Source organism: Nicotiana tabacum, chromosome 2, assembly GCF_000715075.1.
Source record: "Nicotiana tabacum cultivar K326 chromosome 2, ASM71507v2, whole genome shotgun sequence".
Classification (NCBI taxonomy): Eukaryota; Viridiplantae; Streptophyta; class Magnoliopsida; order Solanales; family Solanaceae; genus Nicotiana; species Nicotiana tabacum.
The window spans coordinates 51,063,969-51,083,024 of record NC_134081.1 but is presented as its reverse complement, the minus strand read 5'-3'; the positions used below and the strand labels follow the sequence as shown (position 1 = coordinate 51,083,024).

The 19,056-nt window shown below is 38.3% G+C and overlaps 1 protein-coding gene across 2 annotated transcripts; it reads right to left on the bottom strand.

The window, feature by feature from the left end:
• Positions 1–1,182: 1,182 nt before the first annotated feature.
• On the bottom strand, positions 1,183–18,389 carry LOC107770176 (26S proteasome regulatory subunit 6B homolog). 2 transcript variants are annotated; one of them, XR_001644545.2, is made up of 7 exons: positions 17,099–18,389; positions 15,658–15,888; positions 2,412–2,570; positions 2,165–2,317; positions 1,882–1,965; positions 1,435–1,638; positions 1,183–1,295 (listed from the first exon to the last, which is right to left on the bottom strand). XR_001644545.2 is itself a non-coding variant. In XM_016589450.2 (6 exons), the coding sequence occupies exons 1-6, from the start codon at positions 17,579–17,581 to the stop codon at positions 1,504–1,506; spliced, it is 1,245 nt and encodes a 414-aa protein (XP_016444936.2). In that variant the 5' UTR covers positions 17,582–18,389; the 3' UTR covers positions 1,183–1,503. The 2 variants fall into 2 exon arrangements, 1 of the variants encoding a protein (XP_016444936.2); XM_016589450.2 differs by having other exon boundaries at positions 1,183–1,638.
• Positions 18,390–19,056: the final 667 nt, after the last annotated feature.

Sequence of the window (19,056 nt, the reverse complement as noted above, 5' to 3'; positions counted from 1 at the left end):
AAATAAATAAGAATAAAGGGAAGTAAAATTTTATAACTTTTATATTTATGCTATAAATAATATGTATATTATGTAATTTAGTATGTATTTCGGTACGGTATCGGTATTTCAGTAATTTTTAAAAAATACCAAATTCCATACCTAATACCAAATATTTTTAAATTTTAAACCAAATACCAAAAATTTCGCTTTCGGTATGGTAATTTGGTATTTTCCGAATTATGCACGGTCCTAATGCAACATGCTTTGACAGATTCTATCTCAAAGTTGTGATCGCATAATTTCCCCCCCCCCCAGACGCCCCCCCCCCCCCCCAAAAAAAAAAAAACACTCTGCCCAAATCTGTTCGAACTCATGTTTTGACAGGCGCCATTTTCGTTCAAATTTGATAGAGGATGGACGAAAATTTAGATATTTTACAATCGCTAAACCTGATATTACCTATGTTTTGACCTGACGTTACCTATGTTCTGCGGTTGATAAGACAATTTCTGACATCAAAATTCTCTTTCAGTCTATTCGAAAGCAGCAATAGATAAGATTGAATCAGCAACAAATTTTGCTTTTTCAATGCTTTGGGGAACAAGCACAACAAGGGCTTTTTCAATGCTTTGGGGAACAAGCACAACAAGGTCCACAGAGAAAACAACAATCCCTCCCCTTCTACTGCCTACTTTTACGCATTTCTTAGGTATACCTCAATACAAGATAAGCGCAGGAAAAGATATTAAATCAAAAACGGGACACATAAGAGGAAACGTGGCCATGAGTGGGACTAAAGTCATTTGATCCCAATTTCAGGAAGCACCAATTTTGGAATTTAAGCCTACATAAAACATTATATTTCTTTCCCTTTTCAGAAGGAAAAAAAGAAAAGCATTCCATGGTAGCCACGACACATTTCTCGTAGGTTTCCTTTAAAGACGACAAACTGTTTGTTTGTCTGTACTTCTTACTTTTGCATCCCAAAGGTTGAAATAATCCTCTTCCAGCAGTTTTGAGAAGACACTAGGTAACCAACTTTAATATTTAGTTAACATTTAAAGGGGAAAATGTGGATAAAAGACATGTTGGCGCCAGTTGCTATAACAGAGTACTGTCCGTTTTTTCCCAGCTCCCAACAGACAAAGATCCTCACACATCTCTAAGAGAAATTACCTCTCATCTGATGCATGTTGCATATGACCATTAAAAATAGCATTGGAATCATTGCAACGTAAAACAAGTTGAACATATTACAGCAATCCACAAGTGGCAAGACCCAACCGTTCCACACCATGAGAATAAGTTGAGGCCTGACGAAAGGTGAATCAAGATATAAGAATTCTGCACCTAAAGCCAAACCATAGGCTGCCTATAAACTATTTCTGAAATAACAAATGATTGATTATAATAGAAGGATAAAAACTACTTTTGGACATAGAACCAACCAACCAGATGATTAAAAACCTCATGGACATGCATAAAAGTTTTCTGAAAGATTTGCTTGGCCACTTTCACAGATCACTTGTAGAACTCAAAATCAGTATCAGGCTTTTTCACGTTCGTCCTGTACCCCTTTTCGAAGTCCTTGGGAAGAATGACATATCGATTCTTGCGCACAGCATGCATACCCGCTTCTTGACATATTGCAGCAATCTGAAGATAGTGCAACATGCATCACATATATGCATTGCCCAAATTGACTCATTGATAATGGTTACTTGCATTTCTATCATTACTAACCACAGTATTTATCCAATACAAGGGAGGAAAGAAAGGACAAAACAGTTGCACCAAACTATAGAACCATGAGCACTGACCACTGTTCTTGACATTCTAGATAAGTAGCAAAGGACCCTATTTACCAAACCAAAGCAGATAGAGAGTTGAAAGACTAACCTCAGCAGCACTAATTTTGTCAGGGCGAGAAACATAGTCCTCCAAGTCGACCTCATCACCTAAGTTCATCTTAGCAGTGCAGACCTGCCCAAAATAATCAATTTTAAATTGTGCTTGATTTAGTATGAAAAAGCGGAAATACTTTTGCAGGAGATGCACAGTTTACAAGTTCATCCATCTAAACTGCCTACACTCGTCCTTCCTCTTCACTTCTTTTTTCCCAGGAATGAGTGAGGAAAGAAGACAAACATGAGTAGAAGATCATCTAACAACCAAAACTCACCTGAAAAACAAGCCTTTTCTGACGCCTATCAGGCAAAGGAAATTCAATCTTACGATCAAGCCTTCCAGGACGCAGAAGTGCAGGGTCCAATGTATCAGCTCTATTAGTAGCCATAATAACTTTCACATTAACAGTTTGGTCAAAACCATCCATCTGCAGACAAAAACCAGAAAGAAATTCCATAAATATTCAAAGTTTTTACATCTATACAGCCAGAACTACTTCAGATCTAAATAAAGAAGCATACCTGATTTAGCAACTCCATAAGGATACGCTGGACCTCTCTATCAGCTCCAGTCTGAGCATCAAACCTAGCAGTAGCAATTGCATCTACCTCATCAATGAATATGATTGCTGGTGCATTTTCTTTGGCAAGGCGAAAGACATCACGAACCATTCGTGGGCCCTACAACAGTCAAAGATTAAGTGAAATGATCAAAACTAGTATAAAATTAAAGCCAATGGTGGATTGAAGCGATCCCATTTCACCACTCTACATTCAGGATCAAAAAGGTTGTATCCAGATGAACATGCTGCAACGAAACATACAAAATGCAACGCAAAACTGCATTTTGACATAATTGGACTCTGCTACCTGATTGCAAACAGATCTGTCTACAATAACTTCCGTATTTCGAAAAATGGTTCTCATAAATGATGTCTGCTAGTGAAAGATGATTGAAACCAAAGAACCTGATGTCCCAATCGTTGTATTCCTTAAGGTTGGAGGTATTCCTGGACATTCCATCTTACTTTATAGCAGTGATTTAAAAGGCACAAGGCAAACAGCTTTCGCAAGCAGATCGGAACAATACACCTAATAGTAAAATTAATAGACACAAAATAATATCAAAACTTGGGAAACATGTGAGTCCCAAATAAAAACTTATAATAGGGATTTTTCCACGTATTGAAGGAACATTCGCTCTTCTTTGAGACCAGATACTCCATACATGACACCTGATAGCTGGTGCACATCTGTATTCCAGTCTATGACGTAGTCGATTTATTCTCTAGTCTTTGCTACTCTATTTTCCTCTATACTTTAATTGCTTATCGGTTTGCCCTTCTCTTTCCTTGTCTTTTTAGGTTGATTAAGGATATGTATGATGGAGTAAAGACCCGAATGAGGACGGTGGGTGGGGACTCAGACCATTTCCCGGTTATGATGGGGTTGCATCAGGGGTCAGCACTCAGCTCTTTTTTGTTTACTCTGACGATGGACGTACTGACGCGCCACATCCAAGGGGAGGTGTCGTGGTGCATGCTATTTGCAGATGATATTGTATTGATTGACGAAACGCGAGACGATGTCAACGCGCAATTAGAGGTATAGAGGCAGACCCTGGAATCTAAAGATTTCAAGTTGAGCACGACCAAGACAGAATACTTGGAGTGTAAATTCAGTGGCGAGACTCAAGGAGGGGAGGCTGGACTCGCAGGTCATCCCTAGGAGAGGAAGTTTTAAGTAACTTGGGTCTATTATTCAGAGGATGGGGAGATTGATGAAGATGTCACACATCGTATTGGGGCGGGATGGATGAAATGGGGACTCGCTTCCGGTGTTTTGTGTGACAAGAAGGTGCCACCGAAACTTAAGGGTAAGTTCTACAGAGTAGTGGTCAGGCCAACGATGTTATATGGGGCTGAGTGTTGGCCAGTCAAGATCGCTCATGTCCAGAAGATGAAGGTAGCAGAGATGAGGATGTTGAGATGGATGTGCGGGCACACCAGGTTAGATAGGATCAGAAATGAGATTATTCGCGACAAGGTGGGTGTGGCCCCTATTGAGGACAAGATGCAGGAAGCGCGGCTTAGGTGGTTTGGTCATGTGACGAGGAGGAGCACAGACGCCCCGGTGAGGAGGTGTGAGAGGTTGACATTGGAGGGCCTACGGAGAGGTAGAGGTAGGCCAAAGAAGAGGTGGGGAGAGGTGATTAGGCAAGACATGGCGCAGCTTCAGCTGACTGAGGACACGACCCTTGATAGGAAGGTATGGAGGTCGAGGATTAGGGTAGTAGAGTAGTTAGTCTGGAGTGTTCATAAAAGTAGTATTGGCACGCAGTCTCGCTTTCTGTTGGTAGTAGATTTTTATGACTAACTGTTGTTTTATTTCATTGTTGATCACCTTACTATCTTGTTTTTATTCTGCTTTTATATGGCTTTTTGATACTGTCCCTTCTTGTCTATATTTTCATTAATGTGATGCTTATGCTTTCCTGAGCCGAGGGTCTAATAGAAACAACCTCTCTATCCTTACAAGGTAGGGGTAAGATTTGCGTACACACTACTCTCCCCAAACCCCACAGTGTGGGATAATACTAGGTATGTTGTTGTAGGAAGAGGCCAACAAGTAAATTTTGTTCCAGTTCGATTTCAATTTTTCAGAACATTTTCTATTTTGCAAAAAAAAAAAAGTGATGAAAGAACTCAAGAAACCAGTGGATCAATAGTGGACACGGTCTGTTAGACAATGGATGAAAGCAAATCCAAAATTGGAAGGACAGCAATTGGAACAGGGCTGCAATGCCAAAAATACATATTGCTCATATTAAGGATTTTCTTAAAGTAAAGTCAACTAGAATATAAGGACCCGTTTGGCCATAGATTTTGCCAAAATAAATTTGGGTTTTATTTGGCAAACACATGTTTGGCCATAGATTTTGCCTACATTTTGGCAAAATTCCAAATCCCAAATGGACCAAAATATCACTATTATATTTTTTAAAAATTGCCCCAAACTTTTGTATTTTATAAAATAGCCCACCATTTATTATTTTGTAACAATGTTGCTTCGTCTTCTCGGTCACCTGATAGTGTATCATGTAGTTCATTATAAAAATGATAATTTTGTATCAAATTTATTTATGTTCAGGACTGTGGTTTGCGATAATATAATGAATGTTATTAATAATGGTACTGTTGGGTATTTGTGATAGTTTTTAGAACTTGTGGGTATAAGTCATGTTTCATGTTTTTCCAAAATAAATTTGGGAAATATGTTTTGAAAACTGATGTCCAAACACATTTTCATCTTCAAACCAAACTTCACCCAAATCAGATTTTTCAGAACAAATTTGGGAATTTATGGCCAAACGCTAGCTAAGAATACAGTATGTATCTCGTAATTAACAGTTAGGACCCAACTCTAAATCTGTTAGCTGCTAGGTCTCAGGCATTTGATCTGAAAGTCATATTAAACTGTATCCGTAAGATACAAAAAGTTAGTGAGCTACTATTAGTTATCAAAGCTTTCACCCTACTTTTGTTACCTTAGCCCGGAAAACAGCCTAGGAAACTAGGCCTCCTTCTATCCCGATATTGAGCCAAGCCCGGCACCCCTGATTGTGTTACGGATTCAGTTTCCCAAGAACAATCAAACAGTTCGTAACTCAAATTGCGTGACGTGATTGGCTGTTAGGACGATGGGGACGATAGAGAGTCCTCTAGCCTGGTCCCGTCCTTGCATCCTTGTATTCTGATTGTTCTTACCGAGCTAGCAAATTTATAGTCTTTCATTCTGTAGTTAGGCCTCTTTCTTTGTTGCCTCTTTGTTTCATAAGGATCGAAGAAATACTTCATGAATAAGTATTTCCAAAAATGCTACCAGAACATAGGGCATCCTTGAGAGTAGTTTTTGGCCAAACCACTTCCTCAAGATTGTTCTGGGACTTGAAGAATTTTTCAGACACTATGTTCTGCTTGACATCTAATAAATGGTTTTAATTTTACACAGGCAAATCGTGGATGCAGCACTGATAGCCAATGAAGTACTTGACTGGAGGATTCAAAGTGGTGAACCTGGTGTGATGTGCAAGCTTGACATAGAAATGGCATTTGACCAGCTCAGTTGGTCCTATCTCATCTCTATTCTTAGGGAAATGGGATTTGGAGACAGATGGATCAAAATTAGCATCTCAACCATGAAATATTCGGTGATAGTCAACAGAGGTCCAGTAGGTTTCTTCTCACCTCAGAGAGGGGCCAGACAAGGAGACCCCTCTCCCCCTTTTTGTTCATTATAGCAATGGAAGGTTTGAGCAAAAGTTGGAAAAGGCTAGGCAAATGCAGTGGATTCAAGGTTTCAACGTGAGTATTGATCCTGGGAATTCTATCACAGAGTCACACTTGCTATATGTTGATGATACACTTATCTTCTACGAGGCTATAACATCACAAATGTTGTATTTGAATTTAACTCTTCTCCTCGTTTAAGCTTTATCAGGTTTACATATCGACATGCTGAAAAGCATCATGTATACATAATTACAAGTGTAACAAAGCTCGTTGAAATCTGGAATGAGATCATTGGGAAGTTTGAAAAGAGACTGGCAGCTTTGCAGATGCAGTACTTATCCATGGGAGAGAAGAGATTAACTTGGCAGCTTTGCAGATGCAGTACTTATCCATGGGAGAGAAGAGATTAACTTTCATTAACAGCGTCCTTGATAGCATCGCCACTTACTACATGTCACTGTTCCCCATTCCTAGCAAGGTTCATAAGCAGCTAGACAAGATCAGGAGGAACTTCCTTTGGCAAGGAAACAACAGCTCTCACAAGTAACATCTTATTAGTTGGTCCAAAATCATACAAGAAAAAAAGCAATGGGGAATTGGGTATTAGAGACTTGACCATACACAACAAAAGCCTACTCATGAAATGGCTATGGAGGTTTCGTATAGATGAACCAAGTCTCTGGAAGAAAGTAATTGTTGCTAAACATGGTAGAAAGGACAACTGGAGAACAAAAATATCCACTACATCTCATGGGGTTGATCCTTGGCAACATTTCAGCAAGCTCGGAAATGAATTCTCTGAGCAGGAATCGTTCAAAGCAGGAAATGGTTTAAACATTAGCTTCTGGAAGGACAAATGGTTAAACAATACTCCACTCATGGAGGTATACCCAAATTTGTTTCAGATTGCCTAAGACACGAACTCCTCCATTGCTCAAAACAGATGCAGGTACAACTGGAATGTATTATTCAGAAGATATGCACAGGATTGGGAGATAGATAGTCTGTTGGAATTACTAGCTAGTGTGGAGTGGTGCACCATTGATGAAACCAAAGCTAACAGACTGATTTGGGGAAACATCAGTATTTTCACTTTGAGGAATACTACCAGCTATTAAGTTTTCAGAATCAGATAATTGACTTCTGGCCTTAGAAACTAATCTGGAAGGCCAAACTGCCTACTAAAGCCATTTGCTTCAGCTGGATTGCTCTTAACAGATGCTATATGTGTCAAAACAGTTGAGAGACAGTCAGCCAGCCACCTCTTCTTGCATTGTAGAGTGGCTAAGGACCTATGGAATATGTTCTATTCTATCTTTGGCATTCACTGGGTCATGCCACAGCATGTTAGTGAAGCATATGCAAGCTGGAGCCTATGGAGAGTTGACAAGACCATCAAGAAGATCTGGGTGATGATTCTGCAATTATTTTTTGGTGCATGTGGAATGAGGAATGATAGATGTTTTGCTGGGATCTCAACTCCAATTCAATCGCTTAAAGCTAGCTGTCTGCTTAACCTTTTTTGTTGGACAACTTAACTCCTGTAATTAGCTTTGACCCTTTTTTTGACTTTGTTAGTTCCCTCATTTTTTTATTGACACAATGTAAAGGGGCTAACAAAGTATATTTTGGTGCTCTTGTACTTCAGTTCTTTTCTTTTTTATGAAACACCTTACTTCATAAAAACAAAATGGTTTAAATTCATGGAAAAAGAATACAGAGAGTCTACTGAAGGATGCATTCTCTTGGAGTGCTTTTTTTTTTTGAGACTGGTACCAATAGCATTCTCTTGGAGTGCTTAGGAAGTATGCTTATTGAAGGAGACCAGTATGATTCCAAAAATGCAACCAGCATGCTTCAAGTTATGGTTGTCAACCAAGAATAGTTTCCATATAAAGGATGGAGTAAAAGAGTCTAGGAAAGTGCCAGTGGAAAGCAGAGGCATGCTGTCAGAAAGAGTCAGATAATCAATTTTTTTCCTGTGAAAAGTAGAAAGAAAAAGCAAATCATCTAATTTCCTTTTCATTATTCAACAATTGAGTAAGTGGAGCTGCAGTAGCTTATGAACATTTGCACTAAGGAGAAATATGCCCCCTAGACTTGCACCATATTTGCAGTTATACGAATGAAAAAACTTGCTGAACTAGAATCTGAAACTCACAATAGCCATTGCAGACAACTTGTCACAGACTCATAGGATTACCTTTTCCAAGACTAGACCAACAATAAAGTCAACAATTACGACAGGAACTAGGTCATGTACTTAGGGGTGGAGGTAGTGCCAGATAGATATATTGTAGGCTCAAAACTCCAACAAAGGCAAAACTATGAATCGATTGTAACAAACAGGACTCCACTAATATTTTCAGGCTTTTGCCGTTTTGCAACCATACTACTCCCTCTGGTTCATTTTATGTATCTTGATTCTTGGTTTAACTAGGCACGATTGACACAGTCTAAGAATGTAAGAAATATTTGGTTTTTGGAAATGGTCAAATCTATCATTGCCGTTACAAAAAATGGGCTAGCTTTGTCTTTATTGACTAACCGCATGTGTCCAACACGTGGGCCTTTTTTACAAGGGTAGGGATCAAAGTTGCCCTTGAACTATTCGAAATGGTCCAAATTTCCTCCTAAGCTTTGAAGAACATGGTCACTGTTCCGGCAGCTCACTGCCGTCTTCTTCAAGACTCCAAACTCCAAAGACTAGATCTTTATTCCCAAGCTCAAAATAACCAAGCTCAAGAGTCAAGCCTCAATTAGCCCAAATGGAACTCAAACAATGATTAGTTGCATCACCAAATAAGATTTCCACCTCTGCTGGAACTCCATCGACACAACTCCATCACCAATTCTTCTGAGATCACCAATACCAATGCCAAAACTCTACATCGACCTCCTAATGCTAAAACAAAACCCAAGTACAGAGAATTCAATAACAAGGTACACAAAATTTAGCTCCTAAATCATTTGCAGCAGTATTGTGCCGGTCATGGTGGGGTTATAGTAGTTAAGGACCGGTGGTCTTCTGGCGGAGGTAGAATAATGAATGAGGGAAGTGGTACAGATGAAGGTGTGATATAAATCGTTTGAGTGGGGTAGTTTTCATGTAGATTTTTGTGTGCTCTATCTGTGTGAGTCGTAGGGGCAGTGTTATGTTATCAAGGACGAAAAGTGCAAAAAAGCTCTAAGGTCCATTGGGACTTTAAGTGCAAAGCGTAAATAAAGCGAGGGCTTTAATGGAGAAAGGCGCAAATGGAGAAAAAATACAAATATGCATGTGTAGTCCAAGATTAAATAATTATAAGTGTGAATAACACTACATGGACAAAGAAACTAAAAAAGAATTACGATAAAGTGAAATATCAATTGTTTAGTGTCGCCTTTTCAGATTACACCCATTGGCAATGAAAAGTATGGCTTATAGCCTTGATGATGACACTGAAAAGCCCGCTAAGCGAGGCGAAGCGCTCAACATGTTTTGAACCTCGCTTCAGGGCTTAAGCGCGCTTTAAGCGCGCCTTTGACAACAGTGCGTAGGGGTGAAGTGCTGGTGGATTAATGATGCTCTTCATATGGTGTTTTTGAGGAGAAGAATTAATTGTTATGGTAGCGATCAATTTAGAGGGATGAGAGATGGCGACTGAGAAAAATAGTGGTCAAATCTGGACCATTTCGAAAATTTCATGGGCAAATTTGACCATCTTTCCTTGTGAAAAAGGGTCATTAGAGACTAACCTTCCGCCGTTAGTCAATAAGGGTAAATCTAGTCCATTTGTAACTATAGGGTAGATTTGACCCCAACTATTAACGGAGGCCAAACTAGACCATTTTGTAGAGTTCAAGGGAAAATTGGACTTTTCTCTTTTTTTATGATTGTGGCATTTGAGTTAGTAGCTTGCGCATACCTTGACTATTTCACCGGGTACATGTTACCTCTCACCAGCAAAGGTACCAAATAACTCTATCCACTAAGGCTTAGGCAAATGGAAAGAAAGCACTTTGTGTTTTTTACCTCTGTTGGGATTTGAACCCGAGACCATGGTTCTTTTCTCACTTTATTGACCACTAGGTCACACCGTTGGATACAAGAAATCTTTGAATCTTGTGATCTTAAAATAAAGTTGTATATAACATACCAAAATACTCTTTGAATTTTGTGGTCTTTAAACATACTATGTGATTCCTACAAGGGAATGACTTACTAAATATCGAATGTGACATTCTTTTTTAAACAATCAAAAAGCGAAAATAAGACACATAAATTGAAACGGAGGAAGTGCTACATAATTACAAGTGTAACAAAGCTCGTTGAAATCTGGAATGAGATCATTGGGAAGTTTGAAAAGAGACTGGCAGCTTTGCAGATGCAGTACTTATCCATGGGAGAGAAGAGATTAACTTGGCAGCTTTGCAGATGCAGTACTTATCCATGGGAGAGAAGAGATTAACTTTCATTAACAGCGTCCTTGATAGCATCGCCACTTACTACATGTCACTGTTCCCCATTCCTAGCAAGGTTCATAAGCAGCTAGACAAGATCAGGAGGAACTTCCTTTGGCAAGGAAACAACAGCTCTCACAAGTAACATCTTATTAGTTGGTCCAAAATCATACAAGAAAAAAAGCAATGGGGAATTGGGTATTAGAGACTTGACCATACACAACAAAAGTCTACTCATGAAATGGCTATGGAGGTTTCGTATAGATGAACCAAGTCTCTGGAAGAAAGTAATTGTTGCTAAACATGGTAGAAAGGACAACTGGAGAACAAAAATATCCACTACATCTCATGGGGTTGATCCTTGGCAACATTTCAGCAAGCTCGGAAATGAATTCTCTGAGCAGGAATCGTTCAAAGCAGGAAATGGTTTAAACATTAGCTTCTGGAAGGACAAATGGTTAAACAATACTCCACTCATGGAGGTATACCCAAATTTGTTTCAGATTGCCTAAGACAAGAACTCCTCCATTGCTCAAAACAGATGCAGGTACAACTGGAATGTATTATTCAGAAGATATGCACAGGATTGGGAGATAGACAGTCTGTTGGAATTACTAGCTAGTGTGGAGTGGTGCACCATTGATGAAACCAAAGCTAACAGACTGATTTGGGGAAACATCAGTATTTTCACTTTGAGGAATACTACCAGCTATTAAGTTTTCAGAATCAGATAATTGACTTCTGGCCTTGGAAACTAATCTGGAAGGCCAAACTGCCTACTAAAGCCATTTGCTTCTGCTCTTTTTAAACAATCAAAAAGCGAAAATAAGACACATAAATTGAAACGGAGGAAGTGCTACATAATTACAAGTGTAACAAAGCTCGTTGAAATCTGGAATGAGATCATTGGGAAGTTTGAAAAGAGACTGGCAGCTTTGCAGATGCAGTACTTATCCATGGGAGAGAAGAGATTAACTTGGCAGCTTTGCAGATGCAGTACTTATCCATGGGAGAGAAGAGATTAACTTTCATTAACAGCGTCCTTGATAGCATCGCCACTTACTACATGTCACTGTTCCCCATTCCTAGCAAGGTTCATAAGCAGCTAGACAAGATCAGGAGGAACTTCCTTTGGCAAGGAAACAACAGCTCTCACAAGTAACATCTTATTAGTTGGTCCAAAATCATACAAGAAAAAAAAGCAATGGGGAATTGGGTATTAGAGACTTGACCATACACAACAAAAGTCTACAAGGGAATGACTTACTAAATATCGAATGTGACATTCTTTTTTAAACAATCAAAAAGCGAAAATAAGACACATAAATTGAAACGGAGGAAGTGCTACATAATTACAAGTTGTTAGTGTCTAATACATTCCTTGGAATATTAACCAACTACCTCAATCCCAAATTAATTGTGGTCGACAATATTTATTCTCCAAAATCTTTATGCTCTATTCGGCCATAATTCATGCCAATAGTAAATAATAAATCTGTAAATTAATTAACTATACCTCAATCCCAAATTAGTTGTGGTTGACGACATTTAATCTTTGTAATCTTTATCCTCTATTCGACCATATTTCATGCCAATAGTGAATAATAAAATCTCTAGAACTAGAAATTCTCTAAATCTCACACTTATCCTCAAACTGGAGTACAGGTATCTTACAAAAACAAAGAAAACTTGGGCAATTCTCGAAAAATTAATGTCATTTCATCAACTACACCTTTGCTCAAATGTTTTTTGTTACCAAGTAGTTGGTGCAATTCTCTCCCCCGTAAATTCCCCTGAGCTTTTTTGAATTTTTTAGATCCTTGGAATTACCTTAGCTAGCCTGTATTGGAGCTAAGACTTTCTTTTGTACTCATCATCCTTTTGTTCTTTTCTTTTTGCATCTGCTTGATGCCATTAATGAAAATTTCTTAGTTCATCAAAAACAACTAAACCTTAGACTAATAGTTGTTATCACCTATTTCGATCCTTTGCTTATATTGTCTTCTGCTCTTAGCTATGTCCATGTGCTTCCGAGAGATTGTAGGTCTTCTGAAGTAACTACCCTCAATGTGATTTTTATCTCGTCCATCTTTTCTACCTTCAATCATCATTATGCCGCATCTATAAATAGTGTGTGCTAAGATCCACAGAGGACATAGCAAAACCAATATGTTCTATTTGGCCTCACCACCACTCTATAAAACCTGTCTTTCACTTTTTTAAGTATCTTCTTATCATGTAACAATCTCACTACACTTCTACATTCAGTCGTCACACTTCCATTCTCCTAGAACACTGGGTCTAGATATTTGCATTGTTTGCATTTAGACATCATACTCCTATAGAATCTCACTGCACTTTTATTCTTCTTATGTGCTAAACCTACGGTGATAAATTCTAACTTCTAGTTCTTCAGAAACCGTTATTCTATAGAGTGTCTCCACGATCCCTACTTTCGCCCGTTCTTTGCTAGTTCATTAACACAATATTATTTTAAAATAACACACAATAACAACCTTAACTTGTATGATATTGGTTGGTTTGTCAATAATCAGGATACATAATACGGGGTCAAGGCAGATCTTAAGTGTAAACCAGCAATTATCGGGAACTTCTCTATATATCATACATGTATTCTCGCTCTAACACTGATGATTGTTCCCCATAATATCCTTCATTGCATTCCATATTTTATGCGAATTCCTTTCCACTTTTCTTGAGCACACACAAGGCTTTTCTTCAACATAATTTTCTGATAAAGACTTTCTTTAACACTATGTCATACACTTTCTCTAAACCAATGAGTATCATGTGGGAATCTGCATTTCTCTCACTTCACTTTTATTCTTTTTATGGGCTAAACCTTTAGTGATAAATTCAAGCTAACTTCTAGTTCTTCGGAAAACGTTGTTCTCTGGGGTGGCTCCATAATTCCTGCTTTTGTTCAACTCATTTGCTATTTATTTCATTAACGCAGTATTACTTGAAAATAACACACAACAAGACTTTATCTTGTATTCTATTGGTTAGTTCGTCGATAATCAGGATATACAGTACGGGTCAAGGTAGATCATAAGTGTAAACCCACAATTATTGGGAACTTCTCTATATATCATCCTTGTATTCTCGCACTCTTGCATTGATGATTGTTCCCCGTAATATCCTTCATTGCATTTTTATATATTTTTATAAATTCCTTTCCTCTTGAGCACCCACAAAAAGACTTTTCTTCAACATAACTTTTTGATAAAGACTTCCCTTAATACTATGTCATATGCTTTCTCTAAACCAACGAGTATCATGTGGGAATCTGCATTTCTTTCCCTATAAACTTTCATCAGTTTTATTTGCAAAGAAAGCTCTATGGTAGATCAACCGCGCATAAATCCAAAATGGTTCTCTATCACACTTGGAATGTCCCAAAGTTTATGCTCTAACACTCTTTCACAAATTTCACCATACGGCTCATAAGATTAGTACAACGATAACTCGCACAACTTTGTTCTTATTTATTGACAACAACAACAACATACCCAGTATTATCCCACACTGTGGGGTCTGGGGAAGGTAGTATGTACACAGACCTTACCCCTACCTTGTGAGGATAGAGAGGTTGTTTCCAATAGACCCTCGGTTCAGGAAAGCATAAGCACCACATTAATGAAAATATAGACAAGAAGGGACAGTACCAAAAAGCCATATAAAAGCAGAATAAAAACAACAAAATAGTAAGGTGATCAACAATGAAAGAAAACAACGGTTAATCATAAAAACCTACTACCAACAGGAAGCGAGACTGCGTGTCAATACTACTGTTATGAACACTCTAGACTACCTACTCTACTACCCTAATTCTCGACCTCCATACCTTCCTATCAAGGGCCATGTCCTCAGTTGAAGTTGCGCCATGTCTTGCCTAATCACCTCTCGCCCCTTCTTCTTTGGCCTACCTCTACCTCTCCGTAGTCCCTCCAATGTCAACCTCTCACACCTCATCGACGGGGCGTCTGTGCTCCTCCTGCTCGCATGCCCAAACCATCTAAGTCGCGCTTCCCGCATCTTGTCCTCAATAGGGGCCACACCCACCTTGTCGCGAATAACCTCATTTCTGATCTTATCTAACCTGGTGTGCCCACACATCCATCGCAACATCCTCATCTCTGCTACCTACATCTTCTGTAGGTGAGCGATCTTGACTAGCCAACACTCCGCCCCATATAACATCGTTGATCTGACCACCACTTTGTAGAACTTACCCTTAAGTTTCGGTGGCACCTTCTTGTCACACAAAACACCCAAGTGAGTCTCCATTTGTTCTTATTTATTGAAACAAAGGTATTGTTTCTCCACTCATTCAGCATCTTTCTTCTCCTTAATATAATATTGAATTACCTTGATTAGTCATCAAACTCAACCTTTTCAAAATACTTCCAAACCTCATAAGAATAGTTTTTGAACAAGAAGTTTTTCTATCATATTCCCCATTGCTTTGCATCATTTACTTTAGTAGACCTAATTCTACCAGTGTAGCTAAGATTAAGTTATTCTCGTGTTATCATACTTTAAAACTAAGCAAAAGTTGACTGAGTTCTAAACATTAAGAATGATTACTTGGAGTCCGCTTCTTCCAAAACGAATCATGGTTCACAGGTCTAAAACATAAAACAACCTTAGATAGCCAAACAGCTCAAAAAATCATGTGTAAGCTCCAAACATGATTCTAACCTTTTAAACGTGTTCCAAGGGCAACAGTGTTAATTGCCTAAACAAGACCATAGTAGGAGTATTTCCGTCGCTCTTGCATTAGCTACTGCTTACGTCATTTAAACGGAAAATGGGACCTCTCATGCAAGAAAAGTTGCTTTTCTTCCAAATCCCCCTTTATGAGACAGAACCGGAAAGACTTTAAATGCCAAGTTTTTGTTTGAATGGATGCAACTGGAAGAGTTCAACAGTCATGAGTAATAGGTGATAACAACAGATTAACACATAAAATATCAAGGCTCAGGGCATTTCAAGATTTCAATGCTTACCTCACCCAAGTACTTCTGAACAAATTCCGAGCCAACAACCCTTATGAAGGATGCAGTCGTGTGATGCACAACAGCCTTTGCAAGCATGGTTTTTCCAGTACCTGGTGGACCGTACAGCAAAACACCACGGGGTGGATCTATACCAATCTGCTTGTACAAGTCATGATGGGTCAGAGGTAACTCAACAGCTTCACGGATTTCCTGCTTTTGAATGTCACATCCTCCAATATCCTGGTTTCAGGGAAAATGTGTGTAAAAAGTAAGGAAATAAATAAAAACTAATAACAGGAACCAGATTAAACCAGAAATTTACTTCCAATATAGTAGCCAGACACGTTACATGCACATGTGCATATGTAAGGTGCAATTACTAAACCAAAAGGCCACATAGTTGTCCTAATAAGCATTCTAAGCTTAGAACAATATTTTCCCTCTAACAGCAGTAGACTTTTTCGGTCTTAAGCACAAAACTGGAGAAATGTTAATAATTGTGCCCTCCACATTCATCTTCCCTGCTAATAAGGAAAAGTGAATTTAAATGACAAAGTTCCTTTTTGTGTCAGTTAAATTTCCAAGTTCCCTTCCAATCACCTACATGCTATTTACATGTGAATCAATAAATTGTTAGTACATGTCTACATGATGCAATATTTCACATGTCACTTCCACGCAACTCCTAATAATAGTCAACTATCTACAGTTTCTTGCAAGTTGAGGCCAGTGGAAAAATCTTGTTTAGTGGCCACAATTTATTTTACAAAATTTAAAAATCTTGTTTAGTGGCCAGTGGAAAAGTTTCTTGCAAGTTGAGGCCAGTGAAAGTTGGTTGCTCGTAATTTAATGAAATTTATAATAAAATGAGTTGATATGCTTTTTGACATTATTTGAAAATCAACTTTCAATCTCTTCTTTAATCTGCAACAATAACATGTGTTGATATGCTTTTTGACATTATTTGAAAATCAACTTTCAATCTCTTCTTTTATCTTCAACAATCGAGAATGTAACATCAGACTCTAGGATGTTCGAGGTTGAAAAGCTAAGTATCTAATTTTTAGGCAGCTAATAAATACTTCCCTATAACTATTTGAGAGCTGAGGCTATAACCCCTTATCTAAACCTAATTCATATTTGAAGTTTTAAAACTATGATTGCAATGCAAAGAGTTTGTAGCTAGTCTCAATTCATGCCTAAATCGGCAACTCCTATTCTCAACATAGCAAACCCTAGCGCATCCCAGAAACTATAGATTAAATTATAAAACTCTAGTTCCAATCATGAATAACAGCCCTAAATTTCACGAATAGATACAACAATAAGTACTATTAAGAACTATCATATCAGAGATACAAAATTTTTAATCAACAAATTGACATAAGAACCATACTCAACACATCAAGGTAAAAAGCCTAACTGCAAAATTCAGGAACCAAAGACTTACAGTGTAAGTAACGTCAGGCTTCTCCGATTGGCTAAGCAGCGAAATACTGGAATCTGCCTCAGGAGGTAAAACATCGACAAGGGCATTCGAGTGGCGGTGCAAAGCAACAGAAGCCGAGGGTTTAAGGAGCTCCCGATTAATCGTACTGAGTATCCTGACGTAGTAATTGGAACCAGTAGTGGAACCGACTATGGCGTTATTCTGGTCAATCATCTCCATGAACTGGCCGATTACGAGCGGCACCGATTGGATCCGCTTGACCTCTTCCTGAGCTCGTAGGTTTTCGCGCCTGAGATTCTTAAGCTCATCCTTCACATATTCTTCTTGAATATCAATGAACTCGAGCTGTCGTTGAAGAGATTTGAGGCGGCCATAGAGGTCATCTTCGCCGCCGTCGGAGGTAACGTCGTGTACGGAGGAGTACGGCCGAGTTGCCGGTAGCTCCGCAGCGGGTGTTGGATCGAGAACCATTGGTGTTGCCATTGATGGGACTGGAAGAGACTAATGAGAGCTGACAGAGAATAGGGAGAGAGAATGGAGCAGGAAACAAGGAACTGCGACATATACTAACTTGGAGGCTTATTGCAAGGATTAGCTATAGTTTAGCTAATTAGTAGTAAGGTAAGCTCGTCCTATGCACGGTCCCAACATAATTAATTTGTGAAGTATATAGTGATAATTTGTGAACAACATATGATAACTTTATAATAGAGCAATTCATTTATAATCATCCGCCAGAAACTAATATCGGCCGCTAGCCACAAATTGCAATATACATTTTATAGCCCAAAATCAATTATAACGGCTAGCCAAATCTCTTCCCCATCTCCGAACAGAAAATGGTTGGGTTTAGTCGCCGTCGTTTGGGTCCAATCCATTTCCGGCAACAATTACACTTTCTCCAACTACTCTGACGCACTCAAATCCCTTATGTCCTTAACACAACTCCAACTCAACAACCTCTCTGTCGCTAAAGACATCGGAAAAGCCTTCAGAATTTTCGTCGGTCTAGCTTCCGACCGATTACCAACTCCCGTAATTCTCCTCATTGGCTCAGTCGAAGGTTTTATAAGCTACGACGTTCAGTGCCTGGTCGTTAGTGCTCGAATTAAACCGCTTCCTTATTGGGTTATGTGTATTTTCTTATGCATAGGTGGGAACAGTACAACGTGGATGAGCACAGCCATTTTAGTTATATGTATTCATAATTTTAGAAAAAAACAGGGACCAGTAAGAGGGTTGGCTCCCATTTGGCCCCCAAGTATCAATTACTCTCCCTACCCGTTGTTGCACCTCGTGCATATCAAACATGAATATTTTATCAATCTTTTTTTTGCACCAACTTTTTCATAAAAAATTGTATATAAGGCTAATATTTAAAAGTCATTTTAGATTATGTATTAGACTGGAGAACATTTCTTTTGAATATTGGTATATTATAAAATATATATACAAAATAAATTGTCATTATACAAAATAGACTGTCACTATACAATTTATATACAATAGACTGTCACTATACAAAATATATACAAAAATAGACTGTCATTACACAAAAAATATACTAAATAGACTGTCACTATACAAATTATATACAAAATAGACTGTCACTATACAAAAATATACTAAATAGACTGTCACTATACGAAATATATACAAAATAGAATGTCACTATACAAAACAATATACAAAATAGACTGTCACTATACAAAATAGACTGTCACTATACAACAAATATACAAAATAGACTGTCAATATATAAAAAAATATACAAAATAGACATTTCGAGCTATTAGATGTAATATGTTTGGGTCGGATGGCCATTTTGTGTTAATGGGCAAAAACATGGGCTATTAAAATTTTGAGGGGCTATATATGGTAATTTTCTCTTTATAATATCATAATTGTTACTGATTGTATCATAGCAACATATACAATACGTATTTAATGTACAATTA

Bases quoted from the DNA above. Each gene is read 5' to 3' on its own strand.
- LOC107770176 (XM_016589450.2), bottom strand. From the start codon at position 17,581: ATGGCAACACCAATGGTTCTCGATCCAACACCCGCTGCGGAGCTACCG. The intron at 15,889-17,098 runs GTAAGTCTTTGG...CCCTGAAACCAG, and splicing joins AGCCTGACGTTACTTACACT to GATATTGGAGGATGTGACAT. The intron at 1,639-1,881 runs GTTAGTCTTTCA...CACTATCTTCAG, and splicing joins ACAAAATTAGTGCTGCTGAG to ATTGCTGCAATATGTCAAGA.